Source organism: Culex pipiens, chromosome 2, assembly GCF_016801865.2.
Source record: "Culex pipiens pallens isolate TS chromosome 2, TS_CPP_V2, whole genome shotgun sequence".
Classification (NCBI taxonomy): domain Eukaryota; kingdom Metazoa; phylum Arthropoda; class Insecta; order Diptera; family Culicidae; genus Culex; species Culex pipiens.
Genome location: NC_068938.1, coordinates 180095955 through 180119768, shown reverse-complemented (window position 1 = coordinate 180119768; position 23814 = coordinate 180095955). Strand labels below are relative to the sequence as shown.

At 36.3% G+C, this 23814-nt stretch overlaps 1 protein-coding gene across 1 annotated transcript; it reads right to left on the bottom strand.

The window, feature by feature from the left end:
* Positions 1-3164: 3164 nt before the first annotated feature.
* Positions 3165-4538, bottom strand: LOC120420288 (elongator complex protein 4). Its single transcript, XM_039583287.2, has 3 exons — positions 4276-4538; positions 4094-4209; positions 3165-4035 (listed from the first exon to the last, which is right to left on the bottom strand). The coding sequence occupies exons 1-3, from the start codon at positions 4424-4426 to the stop codon at positions 3190-3192; spliced, it is 1113 nt and encodes a 370-aa protein (XP_039439221.1). The 5' UTR covers positions 4427-4538; the 3' UTR covers positions 3165-3189.
* Between the last annotated feature and the right edge of the window lie 19276 nt (positions 4539-23814).

Here is a 23814-nt window from a genome sequence, read left to right as displayed (position 1 = left end):
CTTTTCAGACATTTCTAGAACGGATAAAAAAATCTTTAACCGAGTTATGATTTTTTGAATCAATAGATACTGATTTTTTCAAAAAACGTTACTTAATCCACCTTAAGGTAGTTGGTGCCATTCATGTTGTATTTTAGGTGGTATTTACAAATTAATTTAATAGTTTATTTTTTTTTCTTAATTTTTTTTCATTTGTTTTTTTTTTATTAATGATTTTACTTGAACAGCAATTTTCAATTCTTTTTTTTTTTTTTTCCCCCTCCGTGTACGCACGAGAGCAAGCAGCAGTCAAGTGCTCTGTGCTCTACCGTTTTTTCGAAATTTTTCGCCGTAGTTGATTGTGATTACCCGCGAGTTTGCTTCTCCAGCATGCCAAAGGCCGGCCGTGGCCGTGGCAGTTCGAGTGCGGCCTCGAAAAACCCGCGAAGTTCGTCTACCGGCCGTGTGCAAAAAGGTAAACAAACCAACGCCGTGTCGGCCGCCATCGCGCAGGGGAGCGTCAGCGCTGAAGGCATCGACAAAAAGTTACTACATCCCGGATATGTCCCAAGATCACCAGTGCGAACCCGTTCCGGTACTTCCGGTGCCACGACCAGTGGCACATCAACATCCGCCAACATCCCCATCAGGAACGAGTTCCAGATGCTGAGCGACGACGAAGAAAATAACAACACCGACGGTAGCAGCACTACCGACGACGACGACTACGACGATGGTCGTGCACGGAAAAAAGTGCCGACGTCAAAAAAGAACAACTCTCCAGTGGAACGTAGACCACCTCCAATTTTTGTTTTGGACACGTTAGCGGACGATGTTGACGAGTTGCTGGAAGGTCTCGGATATTGTCTGAAAATCGGTAAGTCGGCAGTGCAAGTGATCACACTGACCAAAAAGAATTTCGACCTGGTGTTTGAAGAATTGAAGCGTAGCAACTTCAACTTCTACACATTCAACCCCGAGAAGCCCCCTGTTAAGGTCGTCTTGCAGGGTTATCAAGACCGTCCGATCTCCGACCTGAAGGGTCACCTTTCGGACGCCGGAATAAAACCGCGGGAGATAAAAGTGCTCTCGCGAAAGACAACAGTCACGGGTGTGCACACACTGTACCTGTTGTACTTCGACCGTGGCACCGTCAAGCTCCAAGACCTGCGGCGGACTAAGACGTTGGACGGTTTTTGGGTAAACTGGCGGTTTTACACCAAGAACCCGACGGACGTAGCGCAATGCCACCGTTGCCAGAAATTCGGCCACGGCTCGCGGAACTGCAACCTCCGGCCCCGCTGCGTGAAGTGCGGTGAGTCACACCTCTCGGAGGCGTGCGCACTGCCACGTAAGGCGGACTTGGGGGACAAGGCAGAACAAACTAAGCTGCGCGTAAAGTGTGCGAACTGTGACGGTAACCATACCGGCAATTACCGCGGATGCGTCGCGCGCAAGGTCTACCTCGAGGAGCAGGAAAAGAGGAAGAAGAAAGCGTCCCACCCTCCTCAGCGAAGTACGAGCGCAGCCGTTCCTGCAGCTGGACAGCGTACGGTTCCAGCGGAAAACTCAGCGTTCCCTCCTGGTTGGGGGCGTTCGTTCGCCAGCGTGGTCGCTGCCGGTAGCGGCAGTACGGCCCAGCAAGAAGTCACCGGGGAAGATCTCTTCACCCTGCCGGAGTTCTTCGCTCTCGCGGGGGAGATGATGACGCGGTTTCGGAGCTGCCGGAACAAGGCAGAACAATTCCTGGCCCTTGGGGAACTGATGATCAAACACATCTACAAAGGATAAATTACCTGTGATCTAGATATAAGCTTTCTCTTCCTCTATCCCCTTTCCTTTGCAATTTCTGTAAGTTTTTTTTTTTTATAGTTTTTTCTTACTCTTGCTAGTGCCTTAGTTAAAGAAATAATTGTTCCTAAATGGATTATGATGCAACACACAGCTGTAAGGAACTCCAAAACTCTGTTATGCACTTCAAAATAACTCATTGTATCTTGATTATTCACCAATAAAACCGAATTGAATTGAATTGAATTCTTTTTTTTACCAACTCTTCAAAATAAAGGTGAAAAATCTCATGAGTTATATATTTCAGTAAAAAGTTCGTGCAAATCTTTGTCGAGACAAAATGATGCAGCAACATAATTAATACAGATTTTTTCCAGAAGAGACGCAGACACTGCGATGCGGCAACCGGGCGATACGCATGCAAGGGGGTGTGGCTGCCAATCCCCCGCGTGGTCAAAAAGTCAAAAAAGCAAAAAGACCCGGCCTTTGAGGTTATGCAAAAATCACCCTTTTTTGTAGCTAAAAAAAACTTTTTCTTGGCATAACTTTAAAATTACTTCACTAAACAGAATAAAATTTAATAGGGTCTTAGGGGACCCCAAAACAAACAGAATATGGTGGATCCGGTCAAAATCGGTACAGCCAGTTCTGAGATAATCGCGTGGAAAAAAAATCATGTCTACACACATCCCCACAGACATTTGTTCAGAATTTGATTCTGAGTCGATAGGTATACGTGAAGGTATATCTAGGAGTCGTATTTAAGAAGTTTATTTTTCGAGTGATTTTATAGCCTTGCCTCAGTGAGGTGAGGAAGGCAAAAAGTCTAAGTATTGGTCGCAAAAATTTATCAACTTTAACCATGAAACCTCTTTTTACACCTAAGCTTCCATCCACCCCGGGATTCGAACTGATGACCTTTGGTTTGTGAGTCCAACTGCCTACCAGCGACTCCACCGAAGCAGGACCCAGGGAGACGACTCCTAAACCTGGACTGAGCAATCAACCTAACCCTCTAGGTTAGACCGGGGCCAACATTTACTTCCCCATCCGACGGAAGGCGTGGTCAGACAAATTTCGTCGCGAAAAATTCCACCGGGACTGGGATGCCACCGTCTGGGATCGAACCCAAGCTGACCGACCCAAGGTCCCGGTTAAACCGAAGGCACCAAAAAAGTCGAATGAGCGAAATCTCATAGAATTGCTCTCCTTCACATTGAATATTTTGGTCAATGTTTGAACACACTAAAAGAAATAAAATGCAACAAAAAGCTCATTAAAACATGCTGATGAAAAAATTAGAAAAATCGTTAAAAGTTGAAACCAAAAGTGTCTCATTGATGACTACCCTACCCTACTGTAAACGGACCGAAAAAAATCCTTTTCATCAATTAACATCCATTTATTCCAACTAAACCTTTAAAAATCCAACTTTCCCATCCCCCCTCCTCCCCCACTGGAACAACTCATCGTCGCCACCTTCACACCCCCTCCCCGCTCGTCCCGCTCCTCGCCCAGTTCCGGCGGCAGGTGCAGCTTCTCGATGACAAACTTCCGGCGGCGCAGTTTGAACGCCAGGTCGCGCGTTTCCGGCACGAACGCGGCCAGCGAGTTGAGCGCGGAAATCTTGGCAATGTCCAGCAGCCCATGGTACTCCTTGAAGGCGGGGTTCGTCTCGCGGTCCGACCCGGCAAACGACTCCAGCCGGACGCAGAAGTCGGTCTGGTCGACGAGGCGCTCGTAGAGGTGGGACGGAGTGGGCAGATGCTGGAAGAGGTGCGTCGGCAGGGTGATGAGGCAGCAGGACAGGGTGTTGCGGACGATCGCTTTGAGGATGGTGAGGAAGCGGATGAGGTCTTGGGGGAAGTTCTGGTCGTACCAGAGGGGAGAGCCGACGGAGTTGAGACAGATCCGGAGCAGGTTCTTTTCCTTGACGTCGGTGTTGGCGGGGTCGAACTGGGGTTCGCGGGATTTGGTGTGAATTGCAGTGAGCAAGGTTTGATAGCAGGGATTTGTGAAGGTTTTTGAAGGTTCTGAAGTAACTTGAGAACCGTCCCAATAGGTGATGTCGTGCTTGACCAATTCGGACTCGTCAATCTGTTTGGAAAGATCGAAAAAGTGGCCAATTTGGGTGCTTGGCTTCTGCTCCAGATCGACAACCGACAAGTTGTTGTACCGGAAGGCTATTCGCATCTCTTCCGGAGTTTGGGCTTTTTGGGGTTTGTCCTGCTCGGTTTCTTCAACGGGGGTTGGAAGTTTCTTCATCTAAAAATAATCAATTTTTTGAGCTATGATAATGTTTTGTAACTAGATTGATTCTTACTAGTTGAACAGGATTTTCCTCTAAACTTGCCGTAAAGATCGAATGGTTATTTACTAAGCCTTCAGCCAGAAAGTACTTAGTAAGAACTCGAGAATAGTTGGCATATTTGTCTTCCTCTAAAGGTGATTAAGATTTGTAAACATTCAGTGCATCTTGCTCACCCTCATCTATTACAAGCTTACCAATAGCAATAACCGACCCGATTGGGAAACCTCCACCGAAAACGTGGTCCAACGAGGGGTTTCCCGAGGACAGAATCGCCTGACCGCTGTGCAGCGACGCTCGCGTCCCCTTGATGGAAATTGCGCCACGGCGCTTCACGAAGCTGGACATTTCGAATTTCTGAATAAGGAAATTTATTTATTTAACTGAAATAAACCCTTTGACAAAATAGCTAAATCCAACAAAAAACACAACGTTTTAAATGAAAACAAAAACAAATCATAATGTTCATATTTCATAATGACACTACCCTGTAGAAAAAACACCCTACTGTTCCTAAAATATAATCGGGTTTAGTCGGATGCATCGACTGACGAAATAACCGACTAATCGGCCGATGTTGCAACATACGCTTATGGAAATTTAACCCAGACGTAAGCCGACGAATCGGTATTCGCAATCAGCCAACTCGATCATACGAAGTTGGCCGATTAGTAGGTTGATTAAAATCACTGTCCCCGGAGAAATCCGGGAACCTGCGTCTTAATGGAACCGGCGTATGAATTAGCTGCCAAAAAGTAATGGATTACATACCTACAACGTTTCGGCTGCTAGTTCAATCACCTAAAAATAAATTTACGAATTAGAAATCATTGTCTATTTTTTAGAACTTCCAGACAAAGTTCCAAATGTTCTGTGAATAAAATTTATTCGATATTTCATAACAAAAACTTACCCCAAAAGATTCAAGTAAATACACCGATGGTCAATTGAAGCGCCGGGCCTTCTGCCGGGACCGCTACCTCAAAACTATGTTTTGGTTCATCACCTTGAAAACATTTAAAAACAAACAAACACTTGAAACAATAAACTTGCCTATTTTTCTTAAAAATGACTATTGAAACACTTAGAAAATACTTACCAAACTTTGTACAAGCAACTTTTTGCTACAACATTGAAAATTGCAGGAATTCCGGTTCAAATTAACGCAGACAATAATTTACCTAAGTCCATTTAGTAAACAACACTAAAACGTATTTCATTGACCGATTCTTTGACCAACTTAGTGTGTTTCCGTGCATGCCCGACTAAAGCCAATCTAATTTGCCGATTAATTGATCGACTGAAACGTTGGCATCGACGCATGCCAACTTAGTAGGTTTACTGGTCGGTCGTTTTAGAAGACACCCGATTTCGTAGGCTGATTCCTCAGATTGAGAACTGTCAAACTTTTTACAGGGTAGTACAAGTGTTTGACAGTTCTCAATGTTTTGTTCTCAAATAATTCAACTAAGGAATGTTTAGAAAATACGTGACGCATTACGAGTAAGTGATAAATACATATTTTGTAACAAATTTGTCCAAACATTAAAAAAAAATCATTACTGATGAATTCAGTCAAATTTCATTAAAAAATTAGTTGCGTTGTATGTTAACAGCCCCTTTCTCATTCTTTTCTCACTAAATCGTTGAGAACTCGAGTGTGAATTAAGATGTGAAGGCATCAACATAAAAAGACAGCAGTAAACTGTGGAGTGACTGAAATCGACATCAAATACTTGAACCCATACAGAATGGACACAAACCTAGGTATGGTTCGTCATGTACTGTGAACTATTTTTCTAATTGGAATATATTGGTAAACTGTTTTCAAATTAGATTTCTAGAGTACGAGTGAAGTTGTTTTTTATCACATTTTTGTTCTATCAAAAATTGAGCACTTTTAGTATTTTTACAATCTGGAGTTTTTTTTGAAAAGGTCCTATAAACCAAATTTTCATTTTTTGCTTTTTGGGTGTTTTTGAATACCCCTGACTAAAAACACCCAAAAAGCAAAAATTGAAAATTTGGTTTATTGGACCTTTTCAAAAAAAAAAACTCCAGAAATTTTGTTTTTGTAATTTGTAATTTGTTGTTTTATTGGTTTTAGAGGCCATGTTCGGAACATCGTAGACTTCACGAAAATAATAACTTATGAAACAAATTACAAAAAAGAACACTTTTCCAGCTCAAGTCGTAAATTGGTCTAACGAGGTCTACCGGCTATCAACTTGTAACTTGACTAATTGTTACTTGTTACTTTCAACTTGCAACTCGCAACTTGTAACTTGAAACTTATAATTGCAACATTTAACATTTAACATTTAACATTTAACTCTTTACTCTTTACTCTTTACTCTTTACTCTTTACTCTTTACTCTTTACTCTTTACTCTTTACACTTTACTCTTTACTCTTTACTCTTTACTCTTTACTCTTTACTCTTTACTCTTTACTCTTTACTCTTTACTCTTTACTCTTTACTCTTTACTCTTTACTCTTTACTCTTTACTCTTTACTCTTTACTCTTTACTCTTTACTCTTTACTCTTTACTCTTTACTCTTTACTCTTTACTCTTTACTCTTTACTCTTTACTCTTTACTCTTTACTCTTTACTCTTTACTCTTTACTCTTTACTCTTTACTCTTTACTCTTTACTCTTTACTCTTTACTCTTTACTCTTTACTCTTTACTCTTTACTCTTTACTCTTTACTCTTTACTCTTTACTCTTTACTCTTTACTCTTTACTCTTTACTCTTTACTCTTTACTCTTTACTCTTTACTCTTTACTCTTTACTCTTTACTCTTTACTCTTTACTCTTTACTCTTTACTCTTTACTCTTTACTCTTTACTCTTTACTCTTTACTCTTTACTCTTTACTCTTTACTCTTTACTCTTTACTCTTTACTCTTTACTCTTTACTCTTTACTCTTTACTCTTTACTCTTTACTCTTTACTCTTTACTCTTTACTCTTTACTCTTTACTCTTTACTCTTTACTCTTTACTCTTTACTCTTTACTCTTTACTCTTTACTCTTTACTCTTTACTCTTTACTCTTTACTCTTTACTCTTTACTCTTTACTCTTTACTCTTTACTCTTTACTCTTTACTCTTTACTCTTTACTCTTTACTCTTTACTCTTTACTCTTTACTCTTTACTCTTTACTCTTTACTCTTTACTCTTTACTCTTTACTCTTTACTCTTTACTCTTTACTCTTTACTCTTTACTCTTTACTCTTTACTCTTTACTCTTTACTCTTTACTCTTTACTCTTTACTCTTTACTCTTTACTCTTTACTCTTTACTCTTTACTCTTTACTCTTTACTCTTTACTCTTTACTCTTTACTCTTTACTCTTTACTCTTTACTCTTTACTCTTTACTCTTTACTCTTTACTCTTTACTCTTTACTCTTTACTCTTTACTCTTTACTCTTTATTCTTTACTCTTTACTCTTTACTCTTTACTCTTTACTCTTTACTCTTTACTCTTTACTCTTTACTTTTTACTCTTTACTCTTTACTCTTTACTCTTTACTCTTTACTCTTTACTCTTTACTCTTTACTCTTTACTCTTTACTCTTTACTCTTTACTCTTTACTCTTTACTCTTTACTCTTTACTCTTTACTCTTTACTCTTTACTCTTTACTCTTTACTCTTTACTCTTTACTCTTTACTCTTTACTCTTTACTCTTTACTCTTTACTCTTTACTCTTTACTCTTTACTCTTTACCCTTTACTCTTTACTCTTTATTCTTTACTCTTTACTCTTTACGAACTGTCACTTTTTACACGATGTTCACGCACACTATCAAAACAAACATTTTTTAGTGTGTTTGAACTCCGTGTAAAAGGGGTGTCTAACTTAAACGTTACCCCGTTCGTTTGACAACAGTTGGTGTCAAACCATCGGGGTTTGAGTGTAATGGTTTGAAAAATTTTTTTTTTTCATCGAAATAATATAATAAATAAAATGTTTCAAAAATGCTGCCAGATGAGTAATTTGGATAATTTTTTCACTTATAAAAAAAATCGTGTTATTTTTTTGTAATCTTGTAGGGTTATGATTTATAGCGTAATAATGTTATACAAAGTTGTAAAACAGGCAATTATAAAAATTTGAATGCGTGAGTCACGCGGAACAAAAGGTTATTCGATAAAAAAGTTTTGAAGAATATAAAAATAAAAACAGAACAAGATACAAAATAAAATAAAAATCAAATTTTAAATAATCAAGAATTCACGGTTAATCGGGAAACGTAAACTTAATAAAATGATTGAACATGGTTTTGCCTTGATTTTGAAAGCGAAAAGTTTACAAAAACATTGAAAAATACATTTAAAAAAATATAAATGCATCTAGATATTCAAATTTCACATCAAAACAAAACTTTCACAAAAACAAACACACTTTTTCTGGCGTCAGCTCAGTGTTTGTCCTTTTTCCGACTTTGGTCTACTGAACATGATTGATTACTTTTGAACAATTTTTAACCCAAAACTTGGCAATTCAACCCCCTCAAAAGGAAATCGCCTTATGAGCGGAGGCCGCAGCCAAATCAAAGGAAGCTGGTGTCAACTTTCCACCAAGCTGGCGCCTACTGCGAACGTCGTCGTCGGAGGGGAAGATGTACTGCGTTTTAATTAACTTTTTAATTGTTTGAATTTTTGAAGTATTTTTTTTTATCTTGGTGACAACAGGAAATGAAAGTTGGGGGTTTGCGCTAGACTTATTTTTTGTTGAATTTTTCATTTGAAGTAGATGACAATAATTAAATTGTACAAATTATATTTTTGCGTTTTGTGTTTCTGAGTGATTTGTTTTAACAAATTTGGTAGGTTAAATAAAAACAATTTATTTCTAACTTTGAATTAAACTTGTTTTTTTTAATGAGTTAATGTTTTTACTCGATTTCTATACACACTACACATACTAAAAACTGTTTGCTGGAACAAAGATTTAAAAGCATGTGATCAAAGTTGCTTTGCACATGTCCTGCTGAAACCAAAAGTTCCCATGACCAATTTTGGCCCAACCCGCAAACAGCAAGTACATTTTTACCTCCTTCCTGTCCCATCCTTAATTTCACAAGTAAACAACTTCCTTGAAATCCAGGGTTGTCCCAACGGGGTCGTCTCCCGAAAGAGGACCAACGGGAAGCCAACGAGGTGTAAAGTGTTGGTTGCTGGCCTGCCCGCGATTACGGATGGTGTCATTTTCGGATGCAGCAGGCTATGACGACGATGATGTGTGAGAAAAACATACCCTATAGTAATAGAGTTTTCCAACCAAGCGAAACGTCACGGTGTCGCCACCGCGCACTGACTGCTGTTTGGGAAAATGTCTTGAGAGAAAATTGAGTTTTTTTGAAAAGAAGATTTTTTCAATAACTGATAAATTGAAAATCTAAAATCATTTTAAAAAAATAATTAAAAATTAATATTTTTAAAATTGAAAATTGTAAAGAAAATCCTCAGAAAATGTTTCCTAACGACCTGCCCTTAGACGCGTCTTGTCGCGTTTGTCCTCCGGAAATTGGAGGTCACCACACGTGCAACACGTGCAGTGCAGTTTCTCGCCCTAGGCCGGAAGCGTCGCCAAGAAGGATTGTTAATTTACGGCCCTCGCGCAGTTTCAAGAAAACGTATCTTGGCGGTGTCATCGATTGGTTTGATTTTGAGGCTTTTCCAAATTTGAAGGAGGAAGGAAATTTTCCGGTTTCGTGCGCCGAGTGGAAAGATTTTTCCTTTTGAACTTTTGAACGGGGGAAAAAGGGGGAAGTTGAGTCGAGTAGGAAATCTAATTATCTGCTTCGTTTGGCGCAGGGGGAAAACCTCGACTCAGAGAGTAATGGTTTGGTTAAGTGGGTTTAAAGTGACACCTTGTTGGGGAAAGTTGTTGATTGAAATTGGTTTAATTGTGGCTGTGGCTTGTTGTTGAAATTAGAAAGTGATAAATCAATAAAGTAGGTAAGCTATGTAAAACTATTAACTAACCCTCAGCAATTCCCCACGAAAACAGCGGGATTCGAAAAAAAGTTCTCCGATTGGGCTCAAAATTTTTCTGGGGGTTCCTTGGCCAACATAATTAGACCCGAATTTTTTTTTGTTTGATCATTAGGGTGACCTACGCCGTGTTAGGTTGGTCCAATAAATGGTCATTTTCGTAATTTTTCGCAAAAACCACTTTTTTCAAAAAATCATATCTCCGCGCCATTCAATCCGATTTTAGCTGTCTTAGACGCAAAAGAAAGGTGATTAGTTTGGCTATTTTGAAAAAATAGTAAGAAGTTTCAAATATAACCCGAACAATTGAAAAGGTAAAATTAAAACTTATGATGCTGTTTTGAAGGTCACGGGACAAAGAGCCTATGTCTGGACATAATTTTACCTGATTCCTCGGAAAATTTTACAAAGTATAACAAAAATGGTGAAGTTATGTTTTCAAAACTCCGAGATACGATTTTTTGAAAATAAAAACTGGGTTTTTCGACGCGCCGTGCGCAAAAATGGGAAAATTACGAAAACGGCAAAAATCGACTTTTTTCACTAAAACTGCGATAACTTGAAAATGTCAGCGATGACCTAGACATGTTAAGGTACCAAAAGTTGACCTTCAAAACATCATTTTAAGTTTTAATTTGACCTTTTCAAATGTTAGGGTTAGATATTTGAAACTTCTTACTATTTTTCCCAAATAGCCAAACTAACACCTTTCTTTTGAGTCCAAAAAAGCTAGGTCAAATCGGATAAAATGGTGCGGAGTTCTGATTTTTTGAAAAATGTTACCAAACAAAATGAATACTTTTGCAATTCCTTCGTGACACTACTGACTTTTCTTTTCATTAACGACCGACGAAATAGCCTACTTTTCTTTTCCAAAAATAACAGAACCGATTGGAATCACTATTCAAAACAAATGCTGAAAAGTTGTACTCAAATAGTTCAGATTTTCGAAAATTATGCCTAACATTAGTAACAGTCGTATGAAAACCAAAAATGGCGACCGTGTGTGGACCAAAGAATCTATATCTGAAAATATTTTTATCGAATCCCACGAAAAATTTTACATAACAAATAAAAAAGATTTGAGGTAATGAAAAAAGCTCAAATCTGGAATTTTTCTAGTACTTTTGTACCCGTCCCTTTTCAATTTCAACGAAACTTTGTAGGCATGTTATCCTAGGCCTATTGAAGCCATTTTTTCTACATGAAGCCTATTGTACTTGAGAGTATTATTTGAGAAGGGCGTAAGTACATATTTTTTTTTAATTTGGTAAATGAAAAATTTCTGTACCTCGAAGCCGTTGCATCGTATCAAAAAATAGTCGAGGACAAACTGGAAGGAAATAAGACCTGCGTTCTGAAAAACATACACTGCAAGAAAAAAACACGCCGCTTCTATGTGTTTTTCCAATTTTTTAGTTTAAAAGTTATATTTTAAGATGAGGTTACGATTTTTTTTTCGTTCAGATTTTTTGAGGAAATAACCTTATGATGCAAAAAGACTCACAAAAAATGAAGGATGGTACGTCTCTCAAAAAAAAAAAAATAAAATCAAAAATCATATACTAAAACTGTGTTTTTGAAAAGTGCTAAACGTTTTGGTGGTTTTGGTCAATTTCTATAAAACATACTTGATTTTTCAGTCTCGTAAATATTTTGTTTAAATATTTTTTTGCGATATCTCGGAAACTATCGGTTCACTTTTCAATGTTTACAAATTTAACTTATTTCAAATTGTCTGCTCAATTTAATTAATTTTATAATCAAGTATAATATTTCGGTAGATACACTTACATAATGGGCTGGATTTTTAATATTTTAGTGTAATTTTTAATGAAAATAACTGTAAGATTCCCAAAAATGTAACATTTTATCACTGAACTTCGAATCAATAGTTTTCGAGACATCGCAGGATGAAAATGAAGGCTAGTTGGATGACACTGAGAAAAATTAATTTCGCAAAAAAATAAGTTTATCTAATTTACCAGCAGTATGATCAAACAAGTTTAATAGAAAAATTGTAGAAAATTTTCTCAGCTCTTTGAAAATCTTTTTTTTTTTTGGGGGGCTTTCACTTTTTCAAAAATATTATTTTTTCAATAGTTTTTATCTCCGGCAGGGCTGTGGAGTCGAAGTCGGAGCCGGAGTCGGTGGAGTCGGGTCTTTTTGAGAAGCCTGGAGTCGGAGTCGGAGTCGGAGTCGTAAAATCTCGAGCAGCTGGAGTCGGAGTCGGAGCCGGAGTCGGCTAAATTTTATTAGCTGGAGTCGGAGTCGGAGTCGGAGCCGAAAAAATCTGATTACCTGGAGTTGGAGTCGGAGTCGGAGTTATCTTAAATTCTACAAAAATGATGCTTATTTTTTAGTATTTGCTATAAAACAGATTAATTTACAAAACTTCTTATATTTTGATTTTTTTATTCAAGTTGTATGCACTGCGTTGCCATTTTTATTTTTTTTAGAGGTCACTAAATGATAACCTGTTAATCAGCTCTTACTCAAGTATGTAGTATCATCATAACTCAAAAAAAAAAACAATATTGGTTTTGTAGTGAGAAATATTTAATTGATAATTGACTGCATCCCTTTGCCAATATTTATGTACCCTTTAAACTCAAATTTGACCAAATTTAATCAAGTTCTTTCTGAAAAAAGTACATACACAGTCATCTTATACCCCGATAACGAATGTCTTGGTGGTTTTAAGTAAATCAATGTTCAGGAAAAATGTTACGAGGTTCATCAAAAAATATTAATAATAATCACTATTTGTGGAAATCGAAAACAAAAAAATCACTGACAGGATGACTCTTCCAACAAATATTCAATGATTTTAACAATCTATTGCTTGGAACTCAACATGCGCATTTTGTTTATATTTTTGTACAAAAAAATAAAAGTGTCTGAGAATGTTGATCCTTAGGAAAACTATTTTGATATTGTTGCAAATTATCGTTGAACAAATCTCAAGATTTCAGGATAGGACAGGATTTCAAGATAAAAAAATATCCGTGACCTACAAAATATTTATCCTGTGGATTTTTGTTTTTTATTTAATTCTAAGTTTGTTCATAAATTTTCATGGAGGCGCACGACCATTCATAAAGCTTCGTTTAAGGTGAAGATGCAAGAAGTATTGCACGCTTCCTTTAAATATATAAAAAAAAATTAAAATTCAAATAAATCCTAAATTCCGAGGTAAAATATTTTCTAGGACACGGATATTTGAAAAGGACCCCTTAAGCGTTCTTACCACGAAGATTTTTTTAGATACATTGATTTGTAATAATAAACTTCTTCAGCCTTGACGTCTTAAAAATTTCAATTGAGCTTTAAAAAATAGTTTCGTTTAAAGTTGTTATTTACAAATACAAGGTGACTATGATAGTCACTGTGCTTCTTATAAATGTCAACTTTAAAGTGAGCAAATTGAATTTATTTGTTAAATCAATCATTAAGGATCATTAAAAAATAACAATTTAATATTTTAGCTTTAAACAATTTAATGAAAATTTGAGGTTAAGTAAATAAATCCAAATTTACTTACCAAACTGTTTTCCTGAAAATGCCTTCAAAACTGGCGTTATTTTTATTTCTGTTTCAATAACGTCTAAAACTTGTAAAACTAGAAACTTTTTCCCGGTTTTTTCACTTAAAGAATTTTTAAATAATTCTATTCATCAATGTTTTCGAAGTAATAGTAAACTAACTTTTGAAATATTTAAAAATATGTGGAGTTGGAGTCGGAGTCGGAGCCAACCATTTTTTGAAAGCTTGAGTCGGAGTCGGAGTCGGAGTCGGCTAGAGTTGGTGGGCCGGAGTTGGAGTCGGAGTCGGTTGGATCTGAAAGCCGGAGCCGGAGTCGGAGTCGGAGTCGGCTAATCCCAGAAAGCCGGAGTCGGAGTCGGAGTCGCTTGAAATATGACCCGACTCCGCAGCCCTGATCTCCGGTACGAGATTTGGGACCAACCTTTATTCTAGCACAGAAGATGCCTGTTTAAGTTCCTAAAAAAATCGAAAATAAATATTTTCGAATATTCTCATGACCATTTTGTATGATCTCTTAATATTGTATGGAACCATGAATGAAAAAAAAACTTATTATGCAAAATGGCTCCTTTTTACATACGGATTGCATGGACAAAATTTCTTTCGTCAATTCAAATTAAAACATCATGGCTCTACCTTACTTCAAAAAGGTAATCGCTTTCTCCAATCGTTGCTCCCATTCTTTGCGACCCTGCTGACAACCATAAAAAATCGGCACTGACCTTCGGCCTACGGTTTTATGGTCATTTTTTACACAACCATTTTTGCATTCCTCATCACTCATCCATACAAAATTTACGACATTCAGGTCACGTAACTTGAGCCGTGTGTGTCCCTTTGCAATCAACCAATTAGAGCGCATCTTTCCAGTCTAGTTTTAAAATTCGCACGTTGGCTTTTTGTCTCCAAGAGAGTGCGCACTTTTTTTCCGTTCTCGACCTTTCCCAAGAACCATAAAAAGGCGATTGACAACCGCTTGGCATTGCTCGCACTTTATGGCTTCTGAAGTGATGCAAAAGTATATCGTTTCTCGGAAGACGGTAACATCGATCTAGTTAGGTAGTTGGGCCGTTTTGAGCGGGGCTTCGTAACTCAAGGTTACTGGGCGCCATTTTGTTTTTATGGCACACACTGAGAAGGGGCAGGGCTTTCGGCGCAATCCTTTTATTGATTTCGTCAATCGAAAAGGGGGAAAAGGGTTGAGCAATTGATGCGCATAACAGGAAGGGTTGAGAAAGGGGGAACGCCATTTTGAATTCATCGCGTGCGTCGAGTCAAACGATTATAGCAAACGCCATTATGGCGTTCGCGTCAAACGCGCGCAAGGCGCGCTACGCGATAAGGTAACACATGTGTCACATTAGCGGGTAACCTTAGGGTTGACCTTCGCGCGTATGGTTTCCGCCTTTTGAGTTATCCTTTTTTGTGGTGGGATTCTACAGTTATTTCCTTACAAGAGGGACGGAAAAAACTCTTAACGGTTACGCGTTTTTGCTGCCGCTTGAACACTTGGGAAGGAAAAGGATCGTAAACCAAAGTGTCGCGGCACAAAAAAAGAGGTGGGATAAGTCCCTGGAAAGGGATACTTTAGGCCGGGGGTAAAGCGACACTAAAAAACAAATGAGGTTGGAATTGCGCGCGGCAGATGACAGGAAGCGGCTGGATTGCGGAGTACAACAACAACAACAAGAGAATCTACAAGAAGGTTGAGACAAAACCGTTACGCATGGACGCTAATCTGGAAGCTTGGCTTCCCGGAAAACCAGAAAACTGTCCCCATTTAGACTCGGAGAAGCTGGGCTGGATTCTATGCAAAAAATGCGCCTCAGTTGGCTAATGAGGGTCGAAGGCTGGTGCGCAAAAATAAATCTCCGATATAGATCAGACCGGGCGATGGCCGGACGACGTCGGCAGGATAAACACGTGTCAAAAGTGATACCTCCCGGATCACTGGACCGAACCATTTTTTCGCCGGGGATTATCGACTGGTCGGAACGTGTGACATCTCACACCTATTGTCCGGGAGCCGATTACGGCCCAAGATGAGCTAGATTGGTAAGGTAAACACGGCAGTAGACACAATGTTTTGCGAGCAATTTTTAAAACAAATACCTTCTCAGGTTGCTGCGATTGAAGCTGTCAAACAATGCGCTCCGCAAACTCGGAGAAGTCTTATCCCGATTTCGGTCCAAGGAGCAGAGAAAAGGATTAAAACGGGGGGATCGGCCCTTCAAGGGAGCCGCACACGAAAAAGAGAACCGGTGCGGTAAGCCCTTTATAACTGATCCCTATTGCATTAGGTGTAAACAGATGAATCCTTTCAAAAGAAAACATGGAGGTTCTTGAGCCCCGAGGTGTCCCAGCTAACACCTCACAAAGTAGGCCGCATTGTGCGGCGAGCAAGAAACACATGTCCCGCAAGCCTAAACCTTTCCTTCTTAAGAACGTAGCCCGAAGGGATGTGTTTGTGCGTAATTCCAGCGCCTACTACGGTGTGTGGTGTTGTGCGGTATGATTCCAGGCCACGCACGTTCTTTGGCGGCAGCAACGTGTGAAACAGAACCACGTCGTGCACAACCCGCTAGGGTGGCGTCGGTGGTTGTGGATCTGTCTAGATGCTATAAAACTTGTGACAGCTCGCCATAATGGCGGACTGTTAATATAACAAACATGTTCTATAACAAAATGTTATTCTTAGTTATTGTTGTTAATTCATTTATTGCTAGCAGCATGGTCATCCACTGCACTGATTTGTTAATGATTTTCAATTTTAAGTTTTCACGTGGATTATCTAATCAAATCATCTAATTTAAAAAAAATATGAATATTGAACAAACAAGCCATATTTTTAACATTTCCATGGAAAAAGTGTTTTAAAATGCATTTTATTGTCCGTTTCTTTCAAAGATACACGCCGCGCGGCATTTCAGAATGTGCCTAAAACATTGTTGCCAGCAATTTTCTGCACTTTTAGTGCAATAAAAAACATACCTGGCAACAATGGCAACCGATTTCAAGAAGAAAATAAAAAAAATAAACAGAAACAAAACGCGCAGTATAAGATTTGACAGCGCGCATCGTGTTGAGGCTGGTATGCCGCGTGTATTTTTCGGGAATACGCGCAATACATTAGTTCAGTCGTTTCCAAAAAAAAAGATGTCAAAAACAATAACTTTGACGAAATTTTTTTTTGCGTTAATAAACATCGAAAATTCAAAAGATTTTCAAAACAAGCTAAAAATGATTCTTAACGCAGTAGAATTGAAATTTTGAAGTTTCATGAAAAATTGGCCCCTCATTTTTCGGGCCACCTTTGAAGGGTTTTTGCATCGGGGGGAAGACAAAAACTTTAAATACAATTTGTACCAGCCTTATCGTTATTTTGATAATTCTATCGGCGATACGAAAGCTAAATTTTTAAATCTTTTTTAAATCGATTTATTCAACCATATCATGTTAAATTTTCAATGCTTTCACTAAGAATATATGTTTTGAAAATGGAGTAGGTAAGTTTCAAAGTATAAATACTAAAAATTGTTCACAAAAAACTGTATTTTTTCGAGAGTACCCAAATTTTTATCATTTGCAATATGGATACCAAACAAAGCAAAATTGTGTTTGCTTTTCACTTTATTCGAGTTATTTACTGAAAATACTAATATTTTAATAAAATACCGTATTTTATCGAAAATACTGAAATGGTCAAAGTTTGCAATCTGGGTATCAAAAAAAGCGTAGTTTTACATGCCATTTCACTTTATTAATGTTTTTTTTTGGAAAAGACAGAAAAGTCTCATAATTTGCATGTGGGGTACCAGAAGAAGCAAAATTTTGTATGCTTTTTAACTTTACAAGAGTTTTTTTAGAAAATTCTAAAATTTTCAAAAAAAGCTGTTTTTTCCAAAGTATTAAGATTTTTATGATTTGCAATATGGATATCGAACGAAGGGTAATTTTGTTTGGTTTTTCACTTTATTAAAGTTTTTTAAGTTAAATTTTCACAAAATACCGTTTTTTTTTTGAAAATACTAAAATTTACACAATTTGCAATTTGGGGTATCTAAAGAAGCTGAATTTTGAATGCTTTTCACTTAATTAGAGTTTTTTGTGGCTAATACTAAATTTGTCACAAAATACCGTATTTTTCGAAAATTTTCATGATTTAAATAATTTAATTTATGAAACTAAGTGATTTTTTTTTGATTTTTTACTACATTAAAGTTTAGTTTTTTTGAAATTACTAAAATTTCACAAAGTACCATATTTTTAGAAAATACTCAAATTGAAAAAAAAGAAATATGGGCATCAAACGAAACGAAATTTTGTAAGCTTCATATATAATTTTGATTCGTTTGAAACTTATTTGCGCAATTTAAAAAAAAAAAAAACTTTATTAAAGTGAAAAGGCATGCAAAATTTTGATTCGTTAGATCCCTAAATTAATTTTTTTGAATATTTGGGTATTTTCGAAAAAAAAAAGATTATGTGAAAATGCATTCAAAATTTCACTTCGTTTGATTCCCATATTGCAAATTATGAAAATGTGTGTACTATTGAAAAAATACGGTATTTTGTGAACAATTTTGAGTATTTATGCTTTAAAATATTCAACATTTTTAAAAAAATATTTCTTTTTGTAAAGAAAATATAATGCATCGATGTTTTCCTCATCACTTTCAATCAGCCCAGTTAGCGAAAAGCTTTGTTTCAAAGCATTTGCACTGCTTATTGAAGTCTAAATTTTGAAAATCTTGAAAAAAAAAAACTCATCATTAGTGATGGTAATTAGTGGTAGAAAAAAGTATCATTTCATGATTTCTGCAGCCTAATATCAGAGAATATTACGACCGCCACAATAGTTTGTGGGTTCTCTTTTCCTTTGTCTTGTAATTCCCAGCGAAAAGAAGAATTAAAAATTACTGGAAATTTCTCTTCTTATCTCAACATTTTAAAAATTGATAAAATACAAGAAATTTATTTTGCCTGATTTTCCAATATTTTGAAAAAAAATTCAAATTTAAAATAATGCAAAAACGTTCAGAAAAGTTTTGAAATACACATAAACTTACAAACATATTTAACATCTTTTTCAAAACTAGTCATGATAAAAATAGCAAAATTTATTCAAAGAACTGCTCAGGATCGAAAAAATAAAAAAATAAAAACAAATTTATTACAGAAAAAAAATATGTTTTGAAAGAAAAATTCTATATATTTGGATTGATACTAAAACTCATAAAACATTTTCTGAAACAAAATTTACTCATGTTAAACGGATTAAATTATATTACTGAATAAATTTGACTTTTTTTGAAGAATGCAAAAAAAAATAATCCATAAACCACCACACAGAAAAAAAAATCAACTCTCGTATTCGTGTTGTTGTTGTTGTTATTGAATTTGAGAACCACGAAGAAACTTATTCAAGAGTATGGTGCATTTGCACTATAAACATGAATATTTTTTAATTGGTTCTCAAATTCAGTATAGAATTTGTGTTTTTTCCTTGTAGCACACTTTTTTGCAAAATGTTTTGTTGAATAATAATAAATTTCACGAAATTATTTTCCGAAGCGTATAATTGTTTGAAAAAAAATCTGCTCAATTTTGAAACAATAAAAAACTCATAAAAATTTTATGTGGAACAATATGTGTTTAATATATCTTATATTTCTGCTTCCATTTTTATACTTTTGCCGATGTTTTTTTTCCATTTCGGCAAAATATTAATTCAGTAAAATATTCCATCCGGCGAATTGACACTCGTTGGAATGTTGCTTTAATTTTTATGAATATTTCTAGAGTTTTTTGAGGTCCACTGAGTTTTTTTTCAATTTTTGCTTTTTGAGTTTTTTAATAATCACCTTGATTTAGGGGTATTCAAAAACACCCAATTTCTTCAAATCTACCACACTACATGCTATAATAATTCATCAAAAAGAACCAAAACGACCTCCTTCACCTTTACCCGAACCAAGAAACTAACCGTGGAAAAAGCGAAGAAGAATCTGGCAAATCCGATTTGCTTGAGCTCCCGTGGCTCCCTTCTTTTCGGGGACATGCTTCTGAAAGAGGTGAACGCTAGGCGTCGTCGCCGCAGCGATTCCTCACTTGATTGGTACAGGTGAAGCCCCATTCGGTTGTATGTTTTCGAACACTCAGAAGCGGTTTACGAAAGCCGATTAACTGTTCCGGTGACAGGCGAGTTGAGGTCACGTTGTACGTGTCGCCGCCCCAAAATCGATTGGCTGTGAAATTTGCAAACCGCGAGCGTGAAGACGCCATTATGGCGTGCGCGCGTGCTATAAAAAAGTGACAGTTTGCACGCTGACTGCGGAGCAGTCTCATTTGGGTGGTTACAGCTGCAAAATGTTTTCTGATTCTAGCGGACCATTAATAACGTTTCAAGAGGTTCGGTGACTTTACAGTTTCGGAGGTCTCGATTGGAACCATTTGTTCGTTCGAAAGAGAGCCGATCAATCCGTCCGTAGCTAATTTTTATTACGTGTGTTTTTTATGTCATATTTTTTACTGGTCGGCTTTGAACTGCTTCAAGAAAGGATAGAACAAATATTTCGTTCGAGGTGATAAAAAAGGATGGTTTTTCGACGGCAGTAGGTTCTTCACACTTTCTGTGGTGGGTGTTCTCGTCGCTCTCTCGGGGACATAATTTATGGCTTTTTGAACCATTTTTTTGCCTCCTTCCTCAAGGATTGAAATGTCGCCCAAAATTGCGCCGATCCAGTTTCCAAGGGACCTAATCGGAGCGGAGCGGGTTGCACCCGAAAAGAATATTAATCACTTTCTTCAGAACAACCATTCCAAGTCATCTCATTAGGACGACATCTTGAAGGGTGAAGTCTCGACGCGGGAAACCGGAGTCACCCGGTCGGTCAAACGAGCATCGAATTGCATGATCATCGGTCAGTTGCCCTACTTAGGGCCTCAACCATGCGCAAGGGAGACTTCCAAGAAATGTGCAGGACAGCTCGCAAGCCTTTTTCTACCGAAACAAAAGAAACTGACCAGAAAAGGATCACAAATCACCGTAATTTATCGCTTTTTGATCGGGTCTTGGGGTGGAACGAGTTTGCTCGTTTTTTTTTTCGGACCACTTTTTTGCCATCTTGCAATAATCGGTAATAATGTGCGTGCCATTGTAAGATAGAGGTTTTTTTCGGAAGAAAAGACAAAATCATAAATTTTTAGTCTCAACTGGCCACATTGTGCAACAGAAGGATGCACCATGCGGTGAAGGTGCCATCCCTTTTGGAGTAAGGAATTCTCTTGAAGCATTGAAGATTGTGTGTTTTATGGACTGCAGGCCAGAACTGGTTTAGGGTTAGAAGGAGTTCAGTGGAACAGCATGTGGCAATGCGTTTTTCAAAATCTTCAAGTTTCCTAGATCTGAGCTTTTAAAAGACACATGAATGTTTCAAATGTTGCAGATCCATTCAATGTTTCAGTTGCAAAATTATTTACAATATCAGTTGCGGTTTCAGTCTCAACTTCATTCAAAATATTAGTCACAATTTAAGTAACAGTTTCAAAATAATCTTAAGTTTTAGTTAAGATTTCAGTCGCAATTCGTGTCAAAATTATAGTTATATTTCCAATCACAACCTTAGTCTAATTTTTGGCTGCTTCTTTGATTACCTTGATTATAATTCAGGTTTGTTTAATTTTGCAATTGAAGTTTAAGTCAAAATTTCATGATAGTTTTTTTAATTTCACTCAGGACTCCATTCATACATCCCGAGACAATATTAAGAAGCAAACTGTCCTAGATTGTCACCGAAAATTCACCTATTCAATTATTTTATTGATGAAAATTCAAAATAAATGCATTGCCATGAGATAACAAAATTAAATTTCAATATCTTTTGCAGTTTAAGGATTTTTTTTTCCAATTTCCTTCTTATTTGCTGATTTTAACCTAAAAAGCACACAAAAGAAGCAAACATGGTGTAACTATTCCTGAATTCCAGTTGAAACCGTCATTTATATGCTTATTTTATTTTTTTAATCACTTACAATTTCAGAATACTCAAACTTAAAATTTTGACATTGAGTTTTTTTCAAAAGGTCAAATTTCTTCAAATTTCAAAATGATGGTTAACCATGAAAACATTGAAAGGCATTTTCCAAACATTTATGATTCTGTTTTAAATTGTTCATTGCTTTAAAAAAAACTATTTTCTTTTCGTTATATTCATAATGTACTTAAATCATTGCAATAATTTGAACCAATAAAAAAACTACATTTTTATAATTCCCTATTTTAAAACTAAGCAATATGAGAATTAAGTTATATATCACGAATTAAAAACTTTATTACAAAACTTTATAACTTTCTAGAATTTCACAAAATTTTCAATTTGCAATATTTGCAATGCTCTAAGACTTTAAAAAGCGATTATTTTTTTGTTTTTTGTTTATCTGCATAAAATTTTATGTGTACTGTGGTGTGTTCGACAAAGTTGTTTAAGCTTCTCAGAAAAAAAATTAAGAAAAAATTAAAATAAAATATTTTTTTCAATTATCTCATTTTTGGTTATTTGGATGTTGAAAATTCAAGGTGCAGTGTTGCCATTAAAATACATGATTTGATGAAAAAATACTAAACAAAAATACTTTATTTTTAAATGTCAGATAATATCTGCAATTGAAACATAAAGTAAATCTTTCCCAGTTCCTGAGGGGAACACCCTTGAAGAGTATCGGGGCCGGCATTTACAAAGCGGATTCAGTGGCAGTTTCATTCTCAACTTAATGTTAACATGTTAGGGTTAATGTTAACATTCCATAGGTCGCCTCCCTAAGGTGTCGTGATAAGGTCCAGTTTGTGACGATACACTACCTTCCCTTTACTAAGTAATCAATTCCAGAAGGGAAAAGATCACCAGTTGTGTTGGTCCGAGCCGGGATTTGAACCCCGATCTACCGCTTACGAGGCGGAAGCGTTACCACTGGGCTACGTGGCTCGGTCTTTACATAAATTTCGATACAGTTCGTCGATTTCGATTAATTTATTTTTTCTGATTTTTTAGGGAAAAATGTTTTCAGAGGTAGTCAAGCATAGTGAAAAACTTCTAAATTTTACATGTGAAAATAGTCAAGTTATCAACAAAAAATCAATTTTAGCGGATATAACTCGAAAACGATTCACGATGTCAAAATGTATGTTAAGTACTTTTCGATTAAAAATGTTATTTAATTTTTTTGGATATTTTTTTAAACATTTTTTTCGAATTATTCCGTGTTTATCAAAAATCATTTTAATTTTTGAAAAATTGGTAACACAGAATTTTGACCAACCAATGCCATAGCTTAATGCTTTTTTGTTAATTACAATGAGGTTTTCCAAAGATGGTTATTTTGCGCACTTCTTCAAAATCGGTCCGAAAAATCAGAGGAAAAAAAATATTCAAAAAAACTTAAAAATTTTAATGTAAAACGAAATCAAATGAACTGAAATAAATTGAAAATATTTTTTCCTAAATTTAAAATCATGTTTAGCATATTACAGATTGATCAACAATATTTTTATTGTGAAATTCCGGTGTACAGTACTGCAAACAGTTTTTGTCGACAAATTATTTTGCCAATATTTGGATATTTTGACAAATAAAGATTGTAAAACATCAAGACAGGTGTAAAAAGCATTTAAAACACTGTTTTCATTCAAATGTTAAACCATCGCTTGTAATTTCAATTTCTATATTTTTTTATTTGTTGGCCCACCCCTCGCCTTTAGCCAAAGTCGGGGGACATAAACTTCAAAAAATATAATATAATAATGCGCAAAAACTATTTTGAACTAAGTATTCCTGCAAGTTCACCGAAGACAAATCGATCAGAAAATCATTTCACAAGATGCATAGATGCATATGTCAATTCAAACCGAATTTTGCGACACGAAAAAAAGTTTCAAATATACTTATTTTTGCCAGATTCCACAAAAAAACACAAATTGCCAAAATTTGCAAATACACGTAAAATAGCGTTAAATTTGGGATGCTCTTTTTTTACATATTTTGAAACACATTTATGCAGACTTCAAAATACCGTAAGTTTTTGAATAAACTCTTACAATTTGCTTAATTAGCAATTGATTTTAAGCCTTTAAAGTTATACAAACACTTAAATATTATTGAAATAAGCAAAACTATAAATAAATTTTT

Excerpts from the sequence above, each read along its gene's own strand:
- LOC120420288 (XM_039583287.2), bottom strand. The coding sequence starts at position 4,426 with ATGTCCAGCTTCGTGAAGCGCCGTGGCGCAATTTCCATCAAGGGGACG. Across the intron at positions 4,210-4,275 it reads CGGGTCGGTTATTGCTATTG|AGGAAGACAAATATGCCAAC; the intron begins GTAAGCTTGTAA and ends AATCACCTTTAG. Across the intron at positions 4,036-4,093 it reads AGGAAAATCCTGTTCAACTA|ATGAAGAAACTTCCAACCCC; the intron begins GTAAGAATCAAT and ends GATTATTTTTAG.